The sequence below is a fragment of the Trachurus japonicus genome, chromosome 9, assembly GCF_045865225.1.
Source record: "Trachurus japonicus isolate A0001 chromosome 9, Traja_1.0".
Lineage (NCBI taxonomy): Eukaryota > Metazoa > Chordata > Actinopteri > Carangiformes > Carangidae > Trachurus > Trachurus japonicus.
This window is the reverse complement of record NC_140915.1, coordinates 3,493,124-3,515,146: the sequence shown is the minus strand read 5'-3', so window position 1 is coordinate 3,515,146 and position 22,023 is coordinate 3,493,124. Positions and strand designations below refer to the sequence as shown.

Below are 22,023 nucleotides of genomic sequence, written 5' to 3'. Positions count from 1 at the left end.
AGAGGAGGAGGAAGAGGAGAAGAGGAAGAGGAGGTGGAGGAGAGGAGAAGAGGAGGAGGAGGAGAGGGGAGGAGGAAGAGGAAAAAGGAGGAGGAAGAGGAGGAGAGGGGAGGAGGAAGAGGAGGAGAAATGACAAACAAAAACATTGGTAGTGACCAAATAAAAATATGTGACAGACGCAGAGAGGGAGGAGAGAAGAAAAGATGCAGACATGAGGAGGAGGAGGTGGAGGAGGAAGGGAAGGAGGAGGACGAGGAAGGAGGAGAAGGAGGTGGAGGAGGAGGAGGAGGTGGTCTTCATCTCCTTACCGTGGCGTCCCCGGAGGCCCTGAGGCGTTTGAGGTCGGAGGTCGTGGACCTAAAAGAGGTTTTCAGTTTGGACTCGGTCTCTCTACCACTTTTCCTATCCTAAAATAAATCATACGATAGGTGCACACACACGTTAACACCAAGGTCACACTCACTGAACTCACTGAATTCACCATCACTGAACTCACTGAATTCACTATCACTGAACTCAATATCACTGAATTAACTATCACTGAACTCACTATAACTGAACCCACTGAATTAACCATCACTGAACTCACTATCGCTGATTTCACAGAACTCACTATCACTGAACTCACTATCACTGAACTCACTGAATTCACTATCACTGAACTCACTATCACTGAACTCACTGAACCCACTGAATTCACTATCACTGAACTCACTGAATTCACTATCACTGAACTCACTGAATTAACTATCACCAAACTCACTATCACTGAACTCACTGAATTAACTATCACCAAACTCACTATCACTGAATTAACTATCACTGAACCCACTGAACTCACTGAATTCACTATCACTGAACTCACTATAACTGAATTAACTATCACTGAACTTACTATCACTGAACTCACTATCACTGAATCAACTATCACTGAACTCACTGAATTAACTATCACTGAACTCACTATCACTGAACCCACTGAATTAACTCTCACTGAACCCACTGAACTCACTATCACTGAATTAACTATCACTGAACTCAATATCACTGAACTCACTGAACCCACTGAATTCACTATCACTGAACCCTTTGAACTCACTATCACTGAACTCACTGAACCCACTGAATTCACTATCACTGAACTCGATATCACTGAACTCACTGAACCCACTGAATTCACTATCACTGAACTCAATATCACTGAACTCACTGAATTCACTATCACTGAACTCAACATCACTGAACTCACTGAATTAACTATTACTGAACTCACTGAATTAACTATCGCTGAATTCACTGAATTAACTATCACTGAACTCACTATCACTGAATTAATTATCACTGAACCCACTGAACTCACTATCACCGAATTAACTATCACTGAACTCACTATCACTGAATTAATTATTACTGAACTCACTGAATTAACTATCGCTGAATTCACTATCACTGAACTCACTGTCACTGAATTAATTATCACTGAACCCACTCAATTCACTATCACTGAATTAACTATCACTGAACTCACTGAATTAACTATCACTGAACTCACTATCGCTGAACTCACTATCGCTGAATTCACTATCACTGAATTCACTGAACTCACTATTGCTGAACTCACTATCGCTGAATTCACAGAACTCACTATCGCTGAAATCACTAAACTCACACTCACTGAACTGACTATCACTGAACTCACTATCGCTGAATCCACTGAACTCACTGTAGCTGAATTCACTGAACTCACTATCACTGAACTCACGATGAATTCACCATCACTGAACTCACTATCGCTAAACTCACTATCGCTGAATTCACCATCACTGAACTCACTAACGCTGAATTCACTGAATTCACTAAACTCACATAGCTGAATTCACTATAGCTGAATTCACTGAATTCACTCTCGCCGAATTCACTGAATTCACTATCACTGAATTCACTATAGCTTAACTCACTGAACTCACTATCACTGAACTCACTGAACTCACTATCACTGAACTCACTATCGCTGAATTCACTATCGCTGAACTCACTATTGCTGAATTCACTGAACTCACTATCGCCGAATTCACTAAATTCACTATCACTGAACTCACTGAACTCTCTATCGCTGAACTCACTATCACTGAACTCACTATCGCTGAACTCACTATCGCAGAATTCGCTGAACTTACTATCGCTGAAGTTACTGAACTCACTATCGCTGATGACTGAGTCAGTGTGTGTGTAACAGTGTGTATTTACAGTGAGTTGACCATAGTGCACTTTAACTACTTCATACAGTGTAATGTTGTGTAGCAGCATGGTGTAATACAGTAACAGTCCTATGAGACACCATACAGCACAGTAACATATAGTATATACAGTATATATATGTTATAATAAATGATACTGCTGTACAATATTACTGTGACAGTATGTTGGACTAGTACAGAATAACACTGAATGGACTGGTGCAGTACCACACACAGTAAAGTGTGTGTGTGTGTGTGTGTGTGTGTGTGTGTGTGTGTGTGTAGCTTGTGTTTGAGATGAGTTGATGTTTTTATGTTTCAGTAAAACAAAGAGCGTGACTCTGTTTTACCGCCGAACACACAGCAGCAGGTAAATCAATGACACGAGGCTCAAAGACACAAACGTCAAACACAACAGAGGGGACGACACCTGGGGGGGGGGGGGGGGTTGTTAAACCTGAACACATCAGATCATTATACCAACACTGTGCTGCTATAATGCCAGTGTGTGTGTGTGTGTGTGTGTGTGTGTGTGTGTGTGTGTGTGTATGTGTGAACACAAAACACAGAGGGGAGGGGCTGCAACACATGAATGATGGTGTCATGATGTTCAACTTCAAACATCATAAAAAGAAACCCACAGTTTGACCTTTGACCTTCAGTCTCTGGTCCATTCACATCTTTCTTGTTGTTATTAATATGAAACATCTAATACAATAATCATCACATAATCACATACATGTAGATACTGAGCTTAACGTTGGATTACTCTACACATGATATTGTTCATGAAAAGTCAAAAAGATGTTTCAAATCAGCGAATCTGAAATTAGGTAGAGTTTGAACATGTGAAACAGACAGTGTTTGAGCGTCAGGGCCACCGTAGCTCTGTTCTTTGTTCTTGGAGGAAGGCGGATCCACTTCACATCAGGTGCATTGACGTTGGAGTACATGAGGTCAGTGAACACACCAGGGAACAGCAGTCAGAGTAATGGTGAGCTGTTAAAGGAGCAGTATGCCCCTTCTACACAAACTAAAAACAGTTCCCCAGTGTCTTACAGACGTGTCTGTGACCTGCTTCGGTCAAAATACCTCAAGGATCAAACATCTTGGCTCTTTTCATCCGCTCAAAACAGCCCTGTTCAAAATTAGTTTAATCTGTTTAAATGCAAATGAGCCTCTATCTGGACCTTATGCAAATCCAGAAACAGCTGGTAAAACCACATGGATTTTAACATTTTGGGGCCAAAAGGCAACCACCCAAATATATGTTAAAGAGCCTTCATGAAGTGCTATTTCCATAATCTGTCTCCTTTAAATCTCCTTCTGTCTGTGTATTAAACATGAAACTGTCTGGTGGAAAAACAAGACAATGTGAACCTTTGTGTTGTTACTGACCGTTGGTCTGAGTCTGAACATTTGATGACGAGAGGAAAAATCGAGAATGTGACCAGAGCGGAGTTTTAAAGGCTGAGTCTGGGTCGACACATTGAGTCAATAAAACACATTGATCATGGGTTGTAACAGTGCATTTTCAGCCCTGAGACACAGACTGGGGAGTCAGACAGGAGGAGACCCAGAAACCTACTTCAGGGTCCAATCAGGGCCGAGCTCGTCTCCATCGGTCAAACATCAGAGTCCGTGAGCAGAGACAGTCCAGTGGGAAGAACAAAGCTAACACCGTCCACACTGATCCACGTCCAACCAGCTCTGAGACAACGTGAGCTCAACCTGGAGAACTCACTTACAGTCAATGATCCTCTGCATTAAATCTACTGTCTTCTACTCTGCTGCTGCCGCTCATATAGCATCGTAGCCAAGCCCTTATCTCAGCATCAGATGATCAACACAATGTTTTCTGGCGGTATAAAGTTGTTAAAGGGATAGTTCAACATTTAAGTTCAAATTGGCCCATTTCCATAATCCCTATCCACCACTTTATTTTTACATGATCCATTGCGTCACACCACAGCGGAAGTCGGTTTTCAACTTCCATTTCACTCCATAGTAGCATTCTAGCGAGCGGCTAACTGGTAGCGTTAGCCACCGGTGTAGGTACCAAATGTGGGGGCTCCGGGCTGACAAAACCGTTGTGACTAAATCTGATGTTTGTTAAGTCTATAGCCTAAAACAAATTATTGAACAAACATTACTATTTCTGTGTGCACGTTTCTGTAATTAGTCATGGTTATCTTAGCTGTTAGCTTTGCTGCTGCTGACAGCTAACAGCAGCAGCAAACTAACACCAGGACGTCAGCTGTTAAAATCCTCCCGTTGTGGGACACGACATGAAACTACTCCAGTTAGCTCAGTCATGTTGGAACTAGGCTCATTATGGGATTTCTTAGTTTCCCTCCATCAAACTCATCAAATACACAATCCAACAACTCCACAACGCTCTGGTGGACAAGGTTTTGCATGAATTTACCTCCGTCTTGTAGTGTTATGTTACTCCTAAAACTATAGGGATTATGGCAATGGGCCAATTTGCCAAAATGTTGAACTATCCCTTTAAACCGGCAGCGACCGTCCAATCACAGCTTACGTCTCATCTGCATCACAAGATGACACTAATTCTGACCGGTCCAATCAGAAGAACAATGAAAGAGCTAGCCGCTAACCAGTTAGCGCGTCATGTGTATTTAGCCACAGGCAACAGGTTGTTCTTATTGTGGTGGACGACGGCTTCGTTAGGGTCGCCAACTTTCCCCGTTGTGGGCGGAACATCCCATATTTTGATTTTGTCCCGTACGAGACAGCTTAGATGCCGTTTTCCCACATTTTTTGCGCCGTACGAGGAGTCCACGCAGTTGTAAATATTGAACTTTGCTTTAAACTGAATGTTTATTTCAAAGTTGAATGATGGTGTTTTTCTGTAAAAACATAAATGAATATTATGCATTGAGGCTAAAGAGAAGAAAGAATCTTTGCATGAGCTGTAGCCTATTACACAAACATGCAATGTAGCCATGGACCCATGCTATGTGCTTAATGGTTATGTGCCCATTTAAAGGAACGGTGGTCCATTCATAACAAAATGTTGGTGAAATGAACAAGTTTCACAGCAGATAATGTTATTTAGAGGCTGCATCTCGCTGCCCCGATCACTCCCACTATGGATCTACACGGCTCTGGAATGGATCTAAATATCGTCCGAAGGATCCTAATGTATCAGAGACAGGCGTCTACATGGGACTAGAACAAATCTTATGTTCTGTTTAACAGAGTCAGAACAGAAGAGTCGGATCCAGAGCAGCATCATTTACTAGTTTAACCAGCACACATTCAACTTCTAATCAATAAAAACATGTACGAACAACACGACCGGACGCGGTTTTAATGTTCAGGCCCGTTGAGAACTGTAGCAGGGATGAAGCAGCTTAGAAAGGGCTCAAACAGGCGATCGTGGGCTCTGAGAGGTTTTGCACATTCACTTGTAGAAAATAGAAATAGACCGAAGACTCAGCTTTTATTTTCTCAAACCCGGACCATTACACTGCAAAAACTGTAAATCTTTCCAAGGATATTTGTCTTTATTTCGTAAATGTCTCATTTCTAGTCAAAACTAAACTCTTTTCACTTAAAATAAGACTCATCACATTAAAAAGTGGCTTGTTTTACTTCTTTCAAGCAGATTTTCACTTGAAATAAGTAGAAAAATCTGATAGTGGAGCAAGTTTTTCTTTCTTATTACAAGCACAAAAAACTTGCTTTCACTGGCAGATTTTTCTACTTATTTCAAGTGAAAATTAGTTTGAAACAAGTGAAAATGATCTGAAAACAAGTTCATTTTTAGGTGATGAGTCTTATTTTAAGTGGAAAGAGTTTAGTTTTACATTTTGACAAGAAATAAGACAAATATTCTTGGAAAGATTTGGAGTTTTTACAGTGTACAGGAGACCGGCTACTTCTTTGAGGATTGGAAACAGTCGCTGCTGCAGACTTTAACCACCAGAACACAATCTGTACGTTACCAAAATAAAAGCACGAGGACTGTGTGGACGTTCACAGCTCTGATCTGTCCTCATGTTTCTGTTGATGTGTCTGGATTCATCTCATTTCTGGTTTGAATCATCGTTTCACCGTCGTTGTTTCATGTGCTAATCCGCTAACTCCTCGCCTCCAGACGCAGCCGTTTGAAATGCTAATCATCCTCCGCTAGCCGTTAGCCTTTAGCAGCTAGTGTTTGAAGTGCTAATCCAGGCAGAGCGAGAGAGAGATGATTATTAATGTGAGTCCAGCTGCTGACGAGGAGGAAAAACATCTGGAACAAAGACTTCACACAAACATCTGATCTTCTATTGTAGGAAGCAGAGTGAACTCAGCTTCCTGTCACCGCTCGGCTGCTGCTTTCTTCTCTCTCTTAGTTCCTCTTCCAGGTTTGGATCAATGACATGATGAGATATTTTTAAGATCAGACACAGACGTCCGTCAAGTTCATTAAAGGAAAAAAACACCAAATTTATACGTGGTATTAGTTTTTAAGAAAAGACGGAGCTCTGAATGAGTTCATCTTTATGATAATCATCCTAGTTATGGAAACAGTCATTTAGTAATAATGAGATATTCAGATTTATCACCATGAGAAAAGGTTAACATGGCCGTTCGTTGTATAAATGTTGTTATCTTTACTGTAATATAAATTAGATTAAATTAAAAATATATTAATCACTGTGACGATGACTCAGCTCCTTGTGTTTTTATGTAGCTATATTATTTATAATGTCCCCAGACCGGTCCCTCGGTTGTACTTTATTTTTAGCTAGTCTTACTGTATACAAGATTTATGTTTGTTTTTGTACTGTACAAGTACTACGTGTACAAATGCATTTTTTTTAAAGTGGGGTTGTATGATCTACAAATAGCCCCTAAGTACTTTAATTGCAGTAGAAGACTCTCTGCACTCCTCCCGTTAGCAACGCCAGCCCATAATAGCCCTGCCCAGAGATTTACAACATACAGTGTTGTGAACAGACCCAAAGAAACGGCCTATTTTCACGGCCTAAAAGAGGTTTTACCTGAAAAAAAATACACAGTTCCATTGTTCGCTATAATATAATTTATGGGCTATTATGGGCTGGCGTTGCTAACGGGAGGAGTGCAGAGAGTCTTCTACTGCAATTAAAGTACTTTGGGGCTATTTGTAGATCATACAACCCCCCTTTAAAAAAAAAAGATACTATCCCTTTAACACGTGATGTCACAGCCTCAGTCCTTGTTGTTGTTGTGAGGTCAGTTCCTCTCAGACTAACAGTCAGCTGACCTCAGACCTGCTCTCCCTCGTTGTCAAGGGGAATCAGGGCTGTTAATCTGCCGAGTCGCTCGTTGTGACAGCGACTCGGCAGATTCATCTAACGACTCGGCTCCTCGGCTCCTCGGCCTCGGTCCTGACACCAGCCGAGATCCTCCGACCCGCCGACACAAAGCAGCCATGTGGAAGGACACGACGCCTCGTCTTCGTTTTCCCATCATGCCTCAGTGAGCAGCAGCAGCAGCAGCAGCAGCAGCAGCAGCAGCAGCAGCAGCAGCAGCAGCAGCAGCAGCAGCAGCAGCAGCAGCAGCAGAGATGAAGCGCAGCCTCGAGCGCCGTGAAGGCACCTCGTCGTCCAGAGGAGGAAACAACCCACTGAGCCACTGGTCCGCATCACTTCACAGCCCCTCACCCCCCAGCACTGAGGCCACATGCAGAGGACGAGGACGCAGTTCATATTCCTACACTGCAAAAAACTCTAAATCTTTCCAAGAATATTTGTCTTATTTCTTGTCAAAATGTCTCATTTCTAGTCAAAACTAATCTCTTTCCACTTAAAATGAGACTCGTCACTTAAAAATGAACTTGTTTTTAGATCATTTTCACTTGTTTCAAACTAATTTTCACTTGAAATAAGAGAGAGAAGAAAAAAAAATCTGCCAGTGAAAGCAGGCTTATTTCAAGTGAAAATCTGCTTGAAAGAAGTAAAAAGTGTCTAAAAACAAGCAGCTTTTTAATGTGAGTCTTATTTTGAGTAGAATTTGATTTGTTTTGACTAGAAATAAGACAAATATTCTTGGTAAGATTTTGACTTTTTGCAGTGTACGATCAGACTACATCGATCTGTGCTCGGCTCGTTGGCCTTCCAGGGGACATAGATTGATCTAACATTGTTTTAAATGGTAGATAATCAATTATATTGATACTAGGAAATTGCATATTGGAATAAAACTCTGCAAACTTTATATGGATGTGTGTGTGTTTTGTTTTATAGCACTTTTAATGATAAAGACACGTTAAACCAGTCATCCCCATTAGAGCCAGATGTCTGACAGATGGGTTTAGAAATGGTGTTGATGATGTGTAGATATAAATAAGTAGAAGAGTGTCTCCTTTCCTGCTGTGTGCCTCTTGCTTTAGTGTTATCAATAATAATAATAACTGCTTTTTGCTGTTGTGAATTTCAGAATTTAGAACACGGCTCTCTTGAATACTCGATTCTGATTGGTCAATTAAGTCTGTCCGTGGTATATGCTCATTATACCACTCTAAGGGGCATTGTTCGGCCCGACGCGAAGCGGAGGCACCTCTGGACGACGAGGTGCCTTCACGGCGCTCGAGGCTGCGCTTCATCTCTGTGGCTCGCTTCTGCTGCTGCTGCTGCTGCTCGCTGAGGCATGATGGGAAAACGAAGACGAGGCGTTGTAGCTCCGCGACACAAACGCACCCCATAATCTCTTGTTTATGACAGATAGGACTACACAAAATACACGTAACGTGTATGGTAATCCATCGATCCACTGATTGATTATCAAAGGCTTCAAATGCACGAACGGGAGGAGGCTCAGCAAAACAGCGGCTGTGACCGGACATGCAGAGTCGGCCGTTGCTATGGAGTCCCTAGCAACGGTCCGCTCAGCGGTGGTCTATCGAGAAATAAACACCGCAGAATATTGGTGATTGACCAATCAGAATCGAGTATTCAAGAGAGCCGTGTTCTAAGGAGAAATAAACCCCGACAGGTTGTATGAAACCATACAACCTGTCGGGGTTTATTTAAGCATTATACCATGGTCTGGGTGAATCCTCGATTCTGATTGGCTGCTGGGTGTCCATTAAAAAGTGATAATGGACACCCATAAAGATGTTCCGGTAAAATAGCCTGATTACGTTCTAAATATTACTGCGCTGGCTCAAACGCTTGTTAGTAACCACGGCAACGGACACTCGGACCATAACAACTTTTTTTCAGCGCATAACGGCATTGGAGTCTGTAAACACACCAGCGGTAAGAAGCACTGGACCTCTGAAATAATACTTTGTGTCACGTAACATTTGAGCCGTCACATCACCTCCCTTCACTGATCAACTACCAGGCTGTAGCAGAGTCACTGGCTGTAACGTTACGCTGCAGTCACAGCCATGGATGTATTATATTAACGGTCACAGCGGGTCCCTCTTTTTTTTTTTTTTTTTTATCGCCGACGAGTGTTTAAATAGTCCGCTCGGCTCAACCGCTTAAAGACGTGTGATTTTAACGGTAAAAACAACATTTTAACGGTAAAAACAACATTAAATTATAAGTAATTGATTTAATATGTATTTATCTCGTAAGTGACCATGGTATAAGCGGGATAATGCCCGACGAGGTGTCCATTATCAGAGATTAATGGACTTCGCGGAAGCAACCGTCCTCCGCTTCGCGTCGGACGGTTCACGCCTCCGCGTCGTCCATTAATTTCTGATAATGGACACCTCGTCGGGCATTATCCCTTACATATATAACGACAGGCCGTGGTATATGCTCATTATACCACGGCTAAGGGGCGTTGTTCGGCCCGACGCGAAGCGGACGACAACCCCCCTTGTTTTTTAACATCGTAAAAACATCAACTGTCTTTTGCTACGGACTGCAACAGTCCGTTGTCATGGATACATGACAACAACTTCCATTCATACCAGTCATACGTGCCTGAGGCGGAGTGATAGCCTACGCTGTGATAAGGCTTTAGAATAGTAGCCGTGGTATATGCTCAATATACCACGGTTAACCTTTCCGTTTTATAATTCTCCATAACAACCCCCGAACTATACATTATCCCTTACATACTGGACACATCTGGGACTGTTGAACTACTGCTCCTTCTCACTGTCTCCAGGTATTTATTTATTTATTTCACAGTCACACTGGTTGAATTTTTCACTAAAAAGTCACTGAATCGTTAACGGATCGGATCGTTCTAAATGAACCAAGATCGTCCTAGAATCGTATCGGCGACCGCGAATCGAATCGTTGTTAAAAGGAATCAGTCGTCTCGTTTCAGCCACAAGTTCATCCAGACACATCAACAGATCAGACTCACCCGTTCACCTGTTCACCCGTTAACCGGTTCACCCGTTCACCGGTTTACCCGTTCACCCGTTCACCCTGAAGCTAAACTACCGACACGTGAGCTGCTCGTGAGGTCAGACAGACGGCGTTCAGTCAGCCCCTCCCTCCACCAAACAGCTACACGACCACATGTTCCTTCAAAATAAAACACCAAACAGCTACACAACCGCATGTTCCTTCAAAATAAAACGCCAAACAGCTACACAACCACATGTTCCTTCAAAATAAAACGCCGGGGAGCAGAAGACTCAGCTTAAAGCAGCTGACGGTAGAGTAGAGTAGAGTAAAGTAGAACACAGTAGAGTAGAGTAGAGTAGAGTAGAACACAGTAGAGTAGAGTAGAGCAGAGCAGAGCAGAGTAGAGCAGAGTAGAGCAGAGTAGAGTAGAGTAGAGTAGAGTAAAACACAGTAGAGCAGAGCAGAGTAGAGTAGAGTAGAGTAAAACACAGTAGAGCAGAGCAGAGTAGAGTAGAGTAGAGTAAAACACAGTAGAGTAGAGTAGAGTAGAGTAGAGTAGAGTAGAGTAGAGTAAAACACAGTAGAGTAGAGTAGAGTAGAGTAGAGTAAAACACAGTAGAGCAGAGCAGAGCAGAGCAGAGTAGAGCAGAGTAGAGTAGAGTAAAACACAGTAGAGTAGAGTAGAGTAGAGTAGAGTAGAGTAGAGTAGAGTAAAACACAGTAGAGTAGAGTAGAGTAGAGTAGAGTAGAGTAAAACACAGTAGAGTAGAGTAGAGTAGAGTAGAGTAAAACACAGTAGAGCAGAGCAGAGCAGAGCAGAGTAGAGTAGAGCAGAGTAGAGTAGAGTAAAACACAGTAGAGCAGAGCAGAGCAGAGCAGAGTAGAGTAGAGTAGAGTAGAGTAAAACACAGTAGAGTAGAGTAGAGTAGAGTAGAGTAGAGTAAAACACAGTAGAGCAGAGCAGAGTAGAGTAGAGTAGAGTAGAGTAAAACACAGTAGAGCAGAGCAGAGTAGAGTAGAGTAGAGTAGAGTAAAACACAGTAGAGCAGAGCAGAGTAGAGTAGAGTAGAGTAGAGTAAAACACAGTAGAGCAGAGCAGAGTAGAGTAGAGTAGAGTAAAACACAGTAGAGTAGAGTAGTAGGGCTGGGTATTGTTGAGAATCTCACAATTCGATTCGATTTCGATTCATTAGGTCACGATTCGATTCGATATCGATTCGATTCGATATTGATTGAAATGCTTTGATATCGATTCAGTATCAAGCAGAAATACACAAATAAGAGTACCAGATTTTTTTTTTTTTAATAATTATTTGTTTAGTTTCATGCCTTATGAACAGCCATAGTATAACTCATAGCATAACAAAATATGACACTGCTTTAACACTGAACTACAGTGCAGCTAAATTTAAATTAGGCTATGTGATACTTTCCTCTTGGAAAATAACTCATAACATTTTGAGTAATAAAACAATACAAAACAATATTATTAATAATAGTTGACTGCACAACTGAAAATACTGTAGCGACCCCGCAGTAATGTTCTTGTTATGATGTTTAAGTTCTGTGATTTCTGACTGACTGTCAATGTGTATGGTACGGGCAGGTGGGATGAGAAACTGAGGGGCTGGGGTGAGTGTGAGGAAGACAGAGTCCTGTCTGTGTGTAGGTGAGTGAGTGAGTGAGGAGCAGAGGAAGAAGTGAGAGCAGCTGTCAGATAAGTTCAGGGTTTCCCGCAGCGCTTTCCTGTTAAGGCGGCCGCCTTAACAGGAAAGCGCTGCCGCCTAAACTAACGTCTTAAAAAAAAAAAAAAGTAGCGATATTCGCCGCCGCCCCCCCCCCCCCACCCCCCCCCACCCCCGTCGGACGATGGCCGCATCCTCTCACACACATACACACCACAGAGAAGCACGCATGCATAACAGCAGCGCGTGTTGAAAGCGAAAGTTAATACGGCACGGCGCGGTGCGTCCCTCCCCCGACGATCGACCCCCGCTGCTGCTGCTACTCCCTCCCCCTTGTTTTTTAACATCGTAAAAACATCAACTGTCTTTTGCTACGGACTGCAACAGTCCGTTGTCATGGATACATGACAACAACTTCCATTCATACCAGTCATACGTGCCTGAGGCGGAGTGATAGCCTACGCTGTGATAAGGTTTTAGAATAGTAGCCGTGGTATATGCTCATTATACCACGGTTAACCTTTCCGTTTTATAATTCTCCATAACAACCCCCGAACTATACATTATCCCTTACATACTGGACACATCTGGGACTGTTGAACTACTGCTCCTTCTCACTAACAGGAAAGCGCTGCCGCCTAAACTAACGTCTTAAAAAAAAAAAAAAGTAGCGATATTCGCCGCCGCCGCCCCCCCCCCCCCCCCCCCCCGTCGGACGATGGCCGCATCCTCTCACACACATACACACCACAGAGAAGCACGCATGCATAACAGCAGCGCGTGTTGAAAGCGAAAGTTAATACGGCACGGCGCGGTGCGTCCCTCCCCCGACGATCGACCCCCGCTGCTGCTGCTACTCACTCCCATATTGTTATGGTTTGGTCTAGTGCGGCCCCCGTCCGTACAGCGCGAATCACACGAGGGTGTTGCTCGCAGCGCCCCCACTGGCCAGGGGCTTGAATCGATTCAGAAGATTGCTGAATCGATATTGAATTGCAGAGAAAAGAATTGCAATGCATTGCTGAATCGATATTTTTACCCAGCCCTATAGAGCAGAGTAGAGTAGAGTAGAGTAGAGTAAAACACAGTAGAGCAGAGCAGAGCAGAGCAGAGTAGAGTAGAGTAGAGTAAAACACAGTAGAGTAGAGTAGAGTAGAGTAGAGTAGAGTAGAGTAAAACACAGTAGAGCAGAGCAGAGCAGAGCAGAGTAGAACACAGTAGAGTAGAGTAGAGTAAAACACAGTAGAGTAGAGTAGAGTAGAGTAGAGTAGAGTAGAGTAGAGTAGAGTAGAACACAGTAGAGTAGAGTAGAGCAGAGCAGAGTAGAGTAGAGTAAAACACAGTAGAGCAGAGCAGAGTAGAGTAGAGTAGAGTAGAGTAAAACACAGTAGAGCAGAGCAGAGTAGAGTAGAGTAGAGTAAAACACAGTAGAGTAGAGTAGAGTAGAGTAGAGTAAAACACAGTAGAGTAGAGTAGAGTAGAGTAGAGTAGAGCAGAGCAGAGTAGAGTAGAGTAGAGTAAAACACAGTAGAGTAGAGCAGAGCAGAGTAGAGTAGAGTAAAACACAGTAGAGTAGAGTAGAGTAGAGTAAAACACAGTAGAGTAGAGTAGAGTAGAGTAGAGTAGTGTAGAGTAGAGTAAAACACAGTAGAATAGAGTAGAGTAGAGCAGAACACAGTAAAGTAGAGTAGAGTAAAACACAGTAAAACACAGTAGAGTAGAGTAGAGTAGAATAGAGTAGAGTAGAGTACAGTAGCCTACAGTAGAGTAGAGTAGAACACAGTAGAGTAGAGTAGAACAGAGCAGAGCAGAGTAGAGTAGAGTAAAACACAGTAGAATAGAGTAGAGTAGAGTAGAGCAGAACACAGTAAAGTAGAGTAGAGTAAAACACAGTAAAACACAGTAGAGTAGAGTAGAGTAGAGTAGAGTAGAGTAGAGTAGAGTAAAACACAGTAAAACACAGTAGAGTAGAGTAGAACACAGTAGAGTAGAGTAAAACACAGTAGAACACAGTAGAAGACAGCACAGTAGAGTAGAGTAGAACACAGTATAGTAGAGTAGAGTAGAACACAGTATAGTAGAGTAGAGTAGAGTAGAGTAGAGTAGAGTAGAACACAGTATAGTAGAGTAGAGTAGAGTAGAAGACAGTAGAAGACAGCACAGTAGAGTAGAGTAGAACACAGTATAGTAGAGTAGAGTAGAGTAGAGTAGAGTAGAACACAGTATAGTAGAGTAGAGTAGAGTAGAAGACAGTAGAGTAGAGTAGAACACAGTAGAGCACAGTAGAGTCCGGTAGCTACCTGCAGGTTCTTCCTCCACACGTTAACAGCAGCGAAGGCCAGCTGCATCTGTTTCCTGCGAGCGTCTTTGTGCCGTTTGTAGGCGATCTCGATGAAGATGAGGAAGATCCCCGCCACGATGCCCCCGGCAACCAGCATGAACACACCTGAGGACGACACGTCATGATGTCACCACCATACAGACCATAATACAACTACGATGCCCCCGGCAACCAGCATGAACACACCTGAGGACCACACGTCATCATGTCACCACCATACAGACCATAATACAGACACGATGGCTTGGACCAGAGAGGTCAGGATTTTAGATTTTCTTGGTACCATTATTGTCAGAGAAATAATCACGATTATTATATATAGAACGAATCTCCTTGTTGTTTACAACTACTTCCTGGTAGAAAACCAGCATGAGAACAATAGCGACGGACGAGAGTTTTGCTATAAATATCTAATTTTTCATGTCACTATATCACCGTTGAGACTAATCTGATGTTTGTAAAGTTTATAAAACCAATGACTGGACAAACATTACTATTTATGTGTGCACATGTTTGTAATTAGTCATGGTTATCATAGATTAGCCGGGCTAACGGTTAGCTACCTGTTTAACTTTAATAACTCAGTGACTCAATAAACGCTCCATGAAAAAATATTTTCTCCAGCGGATATCTGAGTTCCAACATGACTGAGCTAACTGGAGTAGTTTCATGTGGTGTCCCACAACGGGAGGGTTTTAACAGCTGACGTCCTGCTGTTAGCTTAGCTACCGTCGTTATCTTAGCTGCCGTTAGCTTAGCTACCGCCGTTAGCTTAGCTGCCGTTAGCTTAGCTGCCGTTAGCTTAGCTACCGCCGTTAGCTTAGCTGCCGTTAGCTTAGCTACTGTTAGCTTAGCTACCGTTAGCTGTCCCTGTCACTGAGCCCTGATGCTTTCTAGACACTGTGATTCCCCCAAACTGAATAAATACAACACATAGCAACACAAAACACACACACAGAAATAGTAATGTTTCTTCAATCATTTCAGATTTGTCTAAATGGTGATAGGCCGTGAATATGATATATAGCTAAACTCTCGTTCATTACTATTGATCTCATTCAAATTACGTGCTGGTTTTCTACCCGGAAGTAGAATGTAAACAACAAGGAGATTTGGTCTATATATGATGCATTAATTAATTTCACAACACTATGAATGTATCTATTAATATATGGCCAATTATTAATCCCCCAGGGGAAATTTTTGAAATATTCAAGTCATTAATTATCATCTATACCAAATGTTTAAGTTTATAATTCTATTCCAGACCCTGAGGAGTTTGTATTTGGTTCTAACAGAGTCATATTAATGTGGATGAATCTATGTTACCACTTGTTAATGGCTCCATTTTCCATAAATATATCGTTTTATCTTTATAGTTATTTTGTTATTATTATTTAGTGGTCGACTCGCCCAGCATTTCCTAGTTCCAGTTTCCTGGACGCTGCCCGGCGGATCATGGGAATAACGCGGCCGGATCGCCGTTTATGGTCGGAACTACGACGGTATGTGATCGTCTTCCAACCTCCGACTTTCATTCTTGATCAATGAAAAGATTATTGGCAAATGTTTTCACTTTCGTCCGTCTTGCACCAGTCCAAGAATTTCACTCAAAATAGGAACGATGACATGACTTCCTGTTTGTGTTGAGACATATATTCACCATTTCAAAGGGATACTTCACCCAAAATCGATAATTCGAGATGTCTCTGGTTGAACTATGACATCATGACATCACGACTCATGTGTTGAGACATATTTATCATTTTAACTCTGTTCTTACTTCATGTTTCTGCCTGAGAAGTTGTTGAAGCTCAGTGGAGCTTAAAGGATCATTTCAGTTTTCTACAACCTGGACCTTATTTCTAGCATAAAATACAATCATTTCCTCCCCCAGATAACTTTGGTGTCATTTGGAGTCGTTTTGACGAAATTAGCCCTAGTGGAGCGGCGCGTAATGCAGCCTCTAAATAACACATTATCCGCCGCAAAACTCCTTCATTTCACCAATATTTAGTTCTGATACACTAGTGCTATTCCCCTCTGAGTCCGGGGTTAGCTGTTATCAACATCCGGGGTCTGTAGGTTGACCTACTGACCTCTGACCTGGATGATGTCATCTCCGACCGCCGCCCGGCTCATTCTGATAATAATCATTCTGCTTCGGCATTCGGGACCATTTTTATCTCAACTAGCCGGAGCTTTAGTGAGTCCAGGTTGAGGAGAGGAAGCCTGTGGAAGCTGAACTTCATCCAGCTGCTCATTTTGTTCTGACAAGTCAGAAACACGCAGAAACGAACCATAGCATTAGCGGTAGCAACAAGCCGCGTCGCACCGCGCCGCAGAGGTCAGTAGGTCAACCTACAGACCCCAGATGTTGATAACAGCTAACCCCGGACTCAGAGGGGAATAGCACTAGCCTATCAGAACTAAATATTGGTGAAATGAAGGAGTTTCTCTGCAGATAATGTGTTATTTAGAGGCTGCATTCTGCCGCCCTGTAGACTCCATTATACGGATATACGCGCCTCTCGGCTGGAGCTCATTTCATCACAACCACTTGTCATGACACCAAAGTTATCTGCAGTTATCTGAGGAAATGATCGGATTTTATGCTAGAAATAAGGTCCAGGTTGTAAAAAACGGTAATTATCCTTTAAATACAAGAAAGTTTGATGTGAAACAGTTTTTTTTTAAATAAAGTATACATTTAGAAGAACATGGGTTCTATTTCTTTCTTTTAATCATGGTATTGAATACGTATCAAGAGAGAAACTACTGATATTCTGGTATCATGAAGCCCAGTCTCCAGCAGCAGCGAGCGGTTTCCTACCTGCCATGTTCTCGAAGGTGAGCGTTGCCGGGGCGTTGCTCCGGGAGTCACACTCCTGGTATCGAACCCACGTCTTGTCTAAATCCTCCATGAAGCCATTCTCATGAGAGCTGAGGAGACACAAGGAGAGGACGGGGGTCATGTGACCGTGCTGGATCGTACAGGTGAGTCATCATCCAGGTGAGTCTTTACCTGAGAATGGCCAGAGAAACGTTCTGTTTCCACGGACTGTCTTTCCTCATCCCGATCCCGAAGCCGGAGCGGAAGAAGAGTTCTCCTGTCGTCACCAAGTCGCACTTCTGCGACGCCTCGAACTCCAGCACGGCGCTGTCCCAGATGAAGGCGTGGAGCTTACTGCAGCGGGGAAACATCCATAAATCAATAGAAGGAGCGGTGGAAAACGTTACATAACATATACCATGTTACGGCGCGTGTGTTTGTGTCGTCTTAAAGGACAATTCCAGGCAAATTCAACTCGGGGCTGTATTTTCTAACATTTTAGGTCTAAAAGAAGGAATCTGAAGATTTTCAGTGTAATTGCTCCTGTTTTGCGGTAGTTGTGTCTGTCCCCGCGTTGCCACGGCAATGATGAATGGAGAAGTTTATTTACTTCAAGCAAGCCAAGAGTTGATAATCCTGAGTTTATGACACAAACGGGAGCTTCCCACTGCACCTGAATGCACCAAGCGTCAACTTAGATCTAGTTTTACAAACATGTTGGCTTGCTTCAAGTAAATAAACTTCTTGGTGCCCATAAACGCTTCTTATTGGTTGAAAAGTCCACACTGCCTCCTGTTACAAGCTAGTTAGCAGAGAGAGGAGAATATGAGAGAAAACTCCAAGATGTGAAAAGCAGCAACCAGGAAATGTCAGGAATCTAAAACTAGCGCCAGACGTTTGTTTACGTCCCTCGATAATTTGATTGGTTTGCATTCTGAGCCAATAGAAATTACTCGCTACGCTGCATATCAGGAGACCTTATGCTGCGTTCAAGACAAAACAACGAGCTCCGAGTTGTAAAAAATGAATTGAACGGTGTCGAACTCCGAAATTACAGGTGGGAAACTCGGGTATCACATCAGAGCTCCGACTTTCTGACTTGACGTCACAACAACATCAAAACATGGCGTCATGCCCTCGTCTAAACGGTTAGAATTTAGACATTTGAAGTTGTTTGTTGAGGTTTTAATGCATATTTTTGTGTATTATTGCAGTAGCCTGTATGAAATACGTTTATATTAAGCTGTGATTGTTGTATGGTGTGAAATTGTGTTTCCTCGTATGTGACAGAAATAAGGTTTAACTGTTATCAAGGCTGTAACATTATATGTTCACTCATCTGCGGCGTCTCCTCTCCTCCAGAATAAACATCATTTACTGCTGCAGTGATTTTTACTATTCAGCGATGAGCCACAATACGACAAACTTCCTTCAGGTAGCCATGGTTTTTTTCTCTTCCAAGTTCCTGCAGCGTGAACGCAATGATGTCAGAAGTCCGAAATTTCCGAGTTGGGAATTCCGACCTCCGAGTTGTTTTGAACGCAGCATTAGCATGAGATTTCCTCGCCGTTTCGCTGCTGGCTGTGTGTCAGGATGTGGTGTGAGTGTGAGTGCTGGTGGGCGGGGCCTGTGTGCTGGTGGGCGGGGCCTATGTATGAGTGGGCGGGGCCTACTTGTCTCTGACGGCCTGGATGGCCTCGGCAGCGCTCTCGTAGTTGTGCTTCTCCATGTGCCGGTACATGGTGCTCAGCTCCACCTGCCGTCTGAAGTAGATATCCACCGAGCTCTGCTTCACTGTGGCGTAGATGAACTTATCTGATGGGTTACGCAGCTGGAACACACACACACACACACACACTGGGTCACACACCGTACAACATAGATATATATAAGAACTAGATGACTCACCCGCAGCTGTTTCCCAATGACAAAGCGTAGCCAGTACGGCGGCCATCTTGGGACGGGCAACTCTCTCCCTCAGAGCATTAAGCCTCTGCTGCATGTTCTGCTATAATGACCAGAACTTGCTCAGCTTTTGTCCAATTTCAAAACGGTTTGATTTTTTATGAACGTTTATGCAGTTATGATGCAGCAAACTTAAAATCACTGCTAATTTTAATAATGTATATTTTTTTGTAAAAGTAACATTATAGAGACATTATGTAAATAGTTAAAGTAATAGCTACATACTGATTTATTTTTCACAGACTTATGAATAGTTTTTTAGTGCAGATGACTGGATCACCTATCTACTGCACTGTAACTGCAGCCAGAGTCAGAGCAAGTTGCCCGTCCTCATATGGCCGACTGTGAGCTACGCCTGCGTGTAGTCCGATCCACCCCCTTGCCGTACAACCACAGCCTCTGATTGACAGGTGACCTCATCACTGTGGGACACCACCATCATCACTACCATTTAGTGGTGGTGTCGTCCTGTTTTAATTAGTTTTTCTCCATTGCTAAGACACATTTCTGTAAAGCTGCTCTCTCTCATTTCCTCTAAACTGTGAACACAAACCCCAGTTTTCAAGCTACATTCACAAAACCTCAGACTCTTGTTGCAAAACCAAACTTTCACCTCAAAACAGTTTAATCTGGTGCCCAAAATTAAAACCACTACTGAGCCATCACTAAACACTACATAGACAAATAGAAAACACAACGCTCAGCACATGAAGCTGTAGAAATAAATGTTTATTGTTCACTGTAGCTAAAGGCATGTTGCAAAACAAAAAACCTGTGCATTTACACTGTAGCACTTGTACAGTACAAACAAGCAGAAATCTTGTGCATTTAGCACTTGTATACAGTAAGCCTACGTAAAAATATAGAAATGAGAAGTGCATCACTCAGCCACAGCATCATTTCTCTACTGGGTCAGGCCACAGGACTTCATCCTCAACTGACTCATATATATGTTATATGTGTATTTATAAAACGGAAAGGTGAAATCCGGCGATCTGATTGGTTGTTAACCGTGGTATAATGAGCATATACCACGGCTACTATTCTAAAGCCTTATCACAGCGTAGGCTATCACTCCGCCTCAGGCACGTATGACTGGTATGAATGGAAGTTGTTGTCATGTATCCATGACAACGGACTGTTGCAGTCCGTAGCAAAAGACAGCTGATGTTTTTACGATGTTAAAAAATGGACTAAAGTAGTTGAATCGACATGTTTAAGGTGAACTTTGACCTCCAGAGGGTTAACAATGGTAGAGGGGACTGAGACCAGATGCAGAGCTACTAGGAGCTAACGTCTGGACAGCTGGGAACAGTTTTTTATTGGATAATATGTGACCTGATCCATCATAATGAGTCACAGTGACCCAAATTTCAAAGTTGAGATTAGCGTCGATGCTACTCGGTTTAGCATCTGTTTCTGTACCCGTCCCTTCTCGTCATAGAGGCACCATTCAATGACCGTCGGAAAGCAGAGAATCCCGCAATTCAGATGCAGTTCACAGCTCGTCTCTATCATGAACGGTTCAGAAGATATTTTGTGTTTTGCACCGACGCAAAGCGCATTTTCAGAGGGTTTAAGTTGCAAGTCAACTTTAATCATCATTTACGTGCTTTTTCTCAATTATCTGGACTGTGAAACTTTGGGAGATTGTTTTTGAATGTCACTGCTTTGAAATTAGTGTAATGAAATTTTGGGGGGATTTTCTATGGGTTTTCCACGTTATCAGCTGATTATCTCAAAATAGAACGTTGCGACATCCAACTCATTTTGATAGAACGGGTCACATATGTATTTCTGGTTGAATAAAACTACATGAAATTGATTGTGTATCCCTCTTTCATTTTAGTCTACTTGCCAACAATGGCTGTCTAAACCGGAAGTGACCAGATTTTAACTGCCAGTGGGCCGACTTTGATGGATTTTAAGCCAAATCTTAAGTTTTAGAGGATGCTGGTTGGACATATAACTCATGTTTTTGAAGTAATATATAGTATGGGTCCCCAGCATTCAGAAACTGCCGGATGCTAACTTGTATATAGTGAACAATTAGCATAATTGACATAATTAGCATACATTAGCAGAATTGCTATGGGCAATATTTCAACAACTGCTTGGCTGATCTGGGCAATATTGGAGTGGTTTTAGGGGTTATTGATGATGCTGAATCCATTTCTGACATTTTCAAAATTCAAAATGGCTGTCTAAACCGGAAGTGACCAGATTTTGAAATCCATCAAAATGGAGAAATGGATTCAGCATCATCAATAACCCCTAAAACCACTCCAATATTGCCCAGATCAGCCAAGTAAATTTTGTTGAAATATTGCCCATATAGGCAATTATGCTAATTTATGCTAATTGTGTCTGTTATGCTAATTGCCCAATATATATAAGTTAGCATCCGGCAGTTTCTGAATACTGGGGACCCATACTATATATTTCTAACATAAAACTTTGGGGTACTCAACATTTCCGGGTTCACAATGGGTAGAAGTAGACTATATTGTCATTATTGGTAACTGTTTTATAAAAGCAACACAGGTGCATCACAATGAAAATGTGCTGGTGAGTTGTGTCTAAACAGGTGAAAAGTGACTGGTTGAATCAGTGGGTTGAGTGTTTTATGAGCTGAGAGGAA

General features: G+C 42.5%; 2 protein-coding genes across 6 annotated transcripts in view; both read right to left on the bottom strand.

The window, feature by feature from the left end:
• Positions 1-6,402, bottom strand: part of LOC146980638 (far upstream element-binding protein 3-like) — a 169,318-nt gene extending 162,916 nt beyond the window's left edge. For all 5 annotated transcript variants that reach the window (XM_085785728.1, XM_085785732.1, XM_085785729.1 and 2 more), the window contains exon 1: positions 6,395-6,402. The gene's annotated coding sequence lies outside the window, so the exon portion shown is untranslated. The remainder of the gene's footprint in view (positions 1-6,394) is intronic.
• The window catches only part of LOC146980637 (glutamate receptor ionotropic, NMDA 1-like), an 84,637-nt gene that overhangs the window by 4,851 nt on the left and 57,763 nt on the right, over positions 1-22,023 (bottom strand). Inside the window, exons 17-21 of the mRNA XM_085785720.1 lie at positions 19,091-19,248; positions 17,610-17,771; positions 17,418-17,527; positions 14,544-14,689; positions 309-407 (exon numbers count right to left, since the gene is read on the bottom strand). Coding sequence (XP_085641846.1) covers positions 309-407; positions 14,544-14,689; positions 17,418-17,527; positions 17,610-17,771; positions 19,091-19,248 — 675 coding nt within the window. The remainder of the gene's footprint in view (positions 1-308; positions 408-14,543; positions 14,690-17,417; positions 17,528-17,609; positions 17,772-19,090; positions 19,249-22,023) is intronic.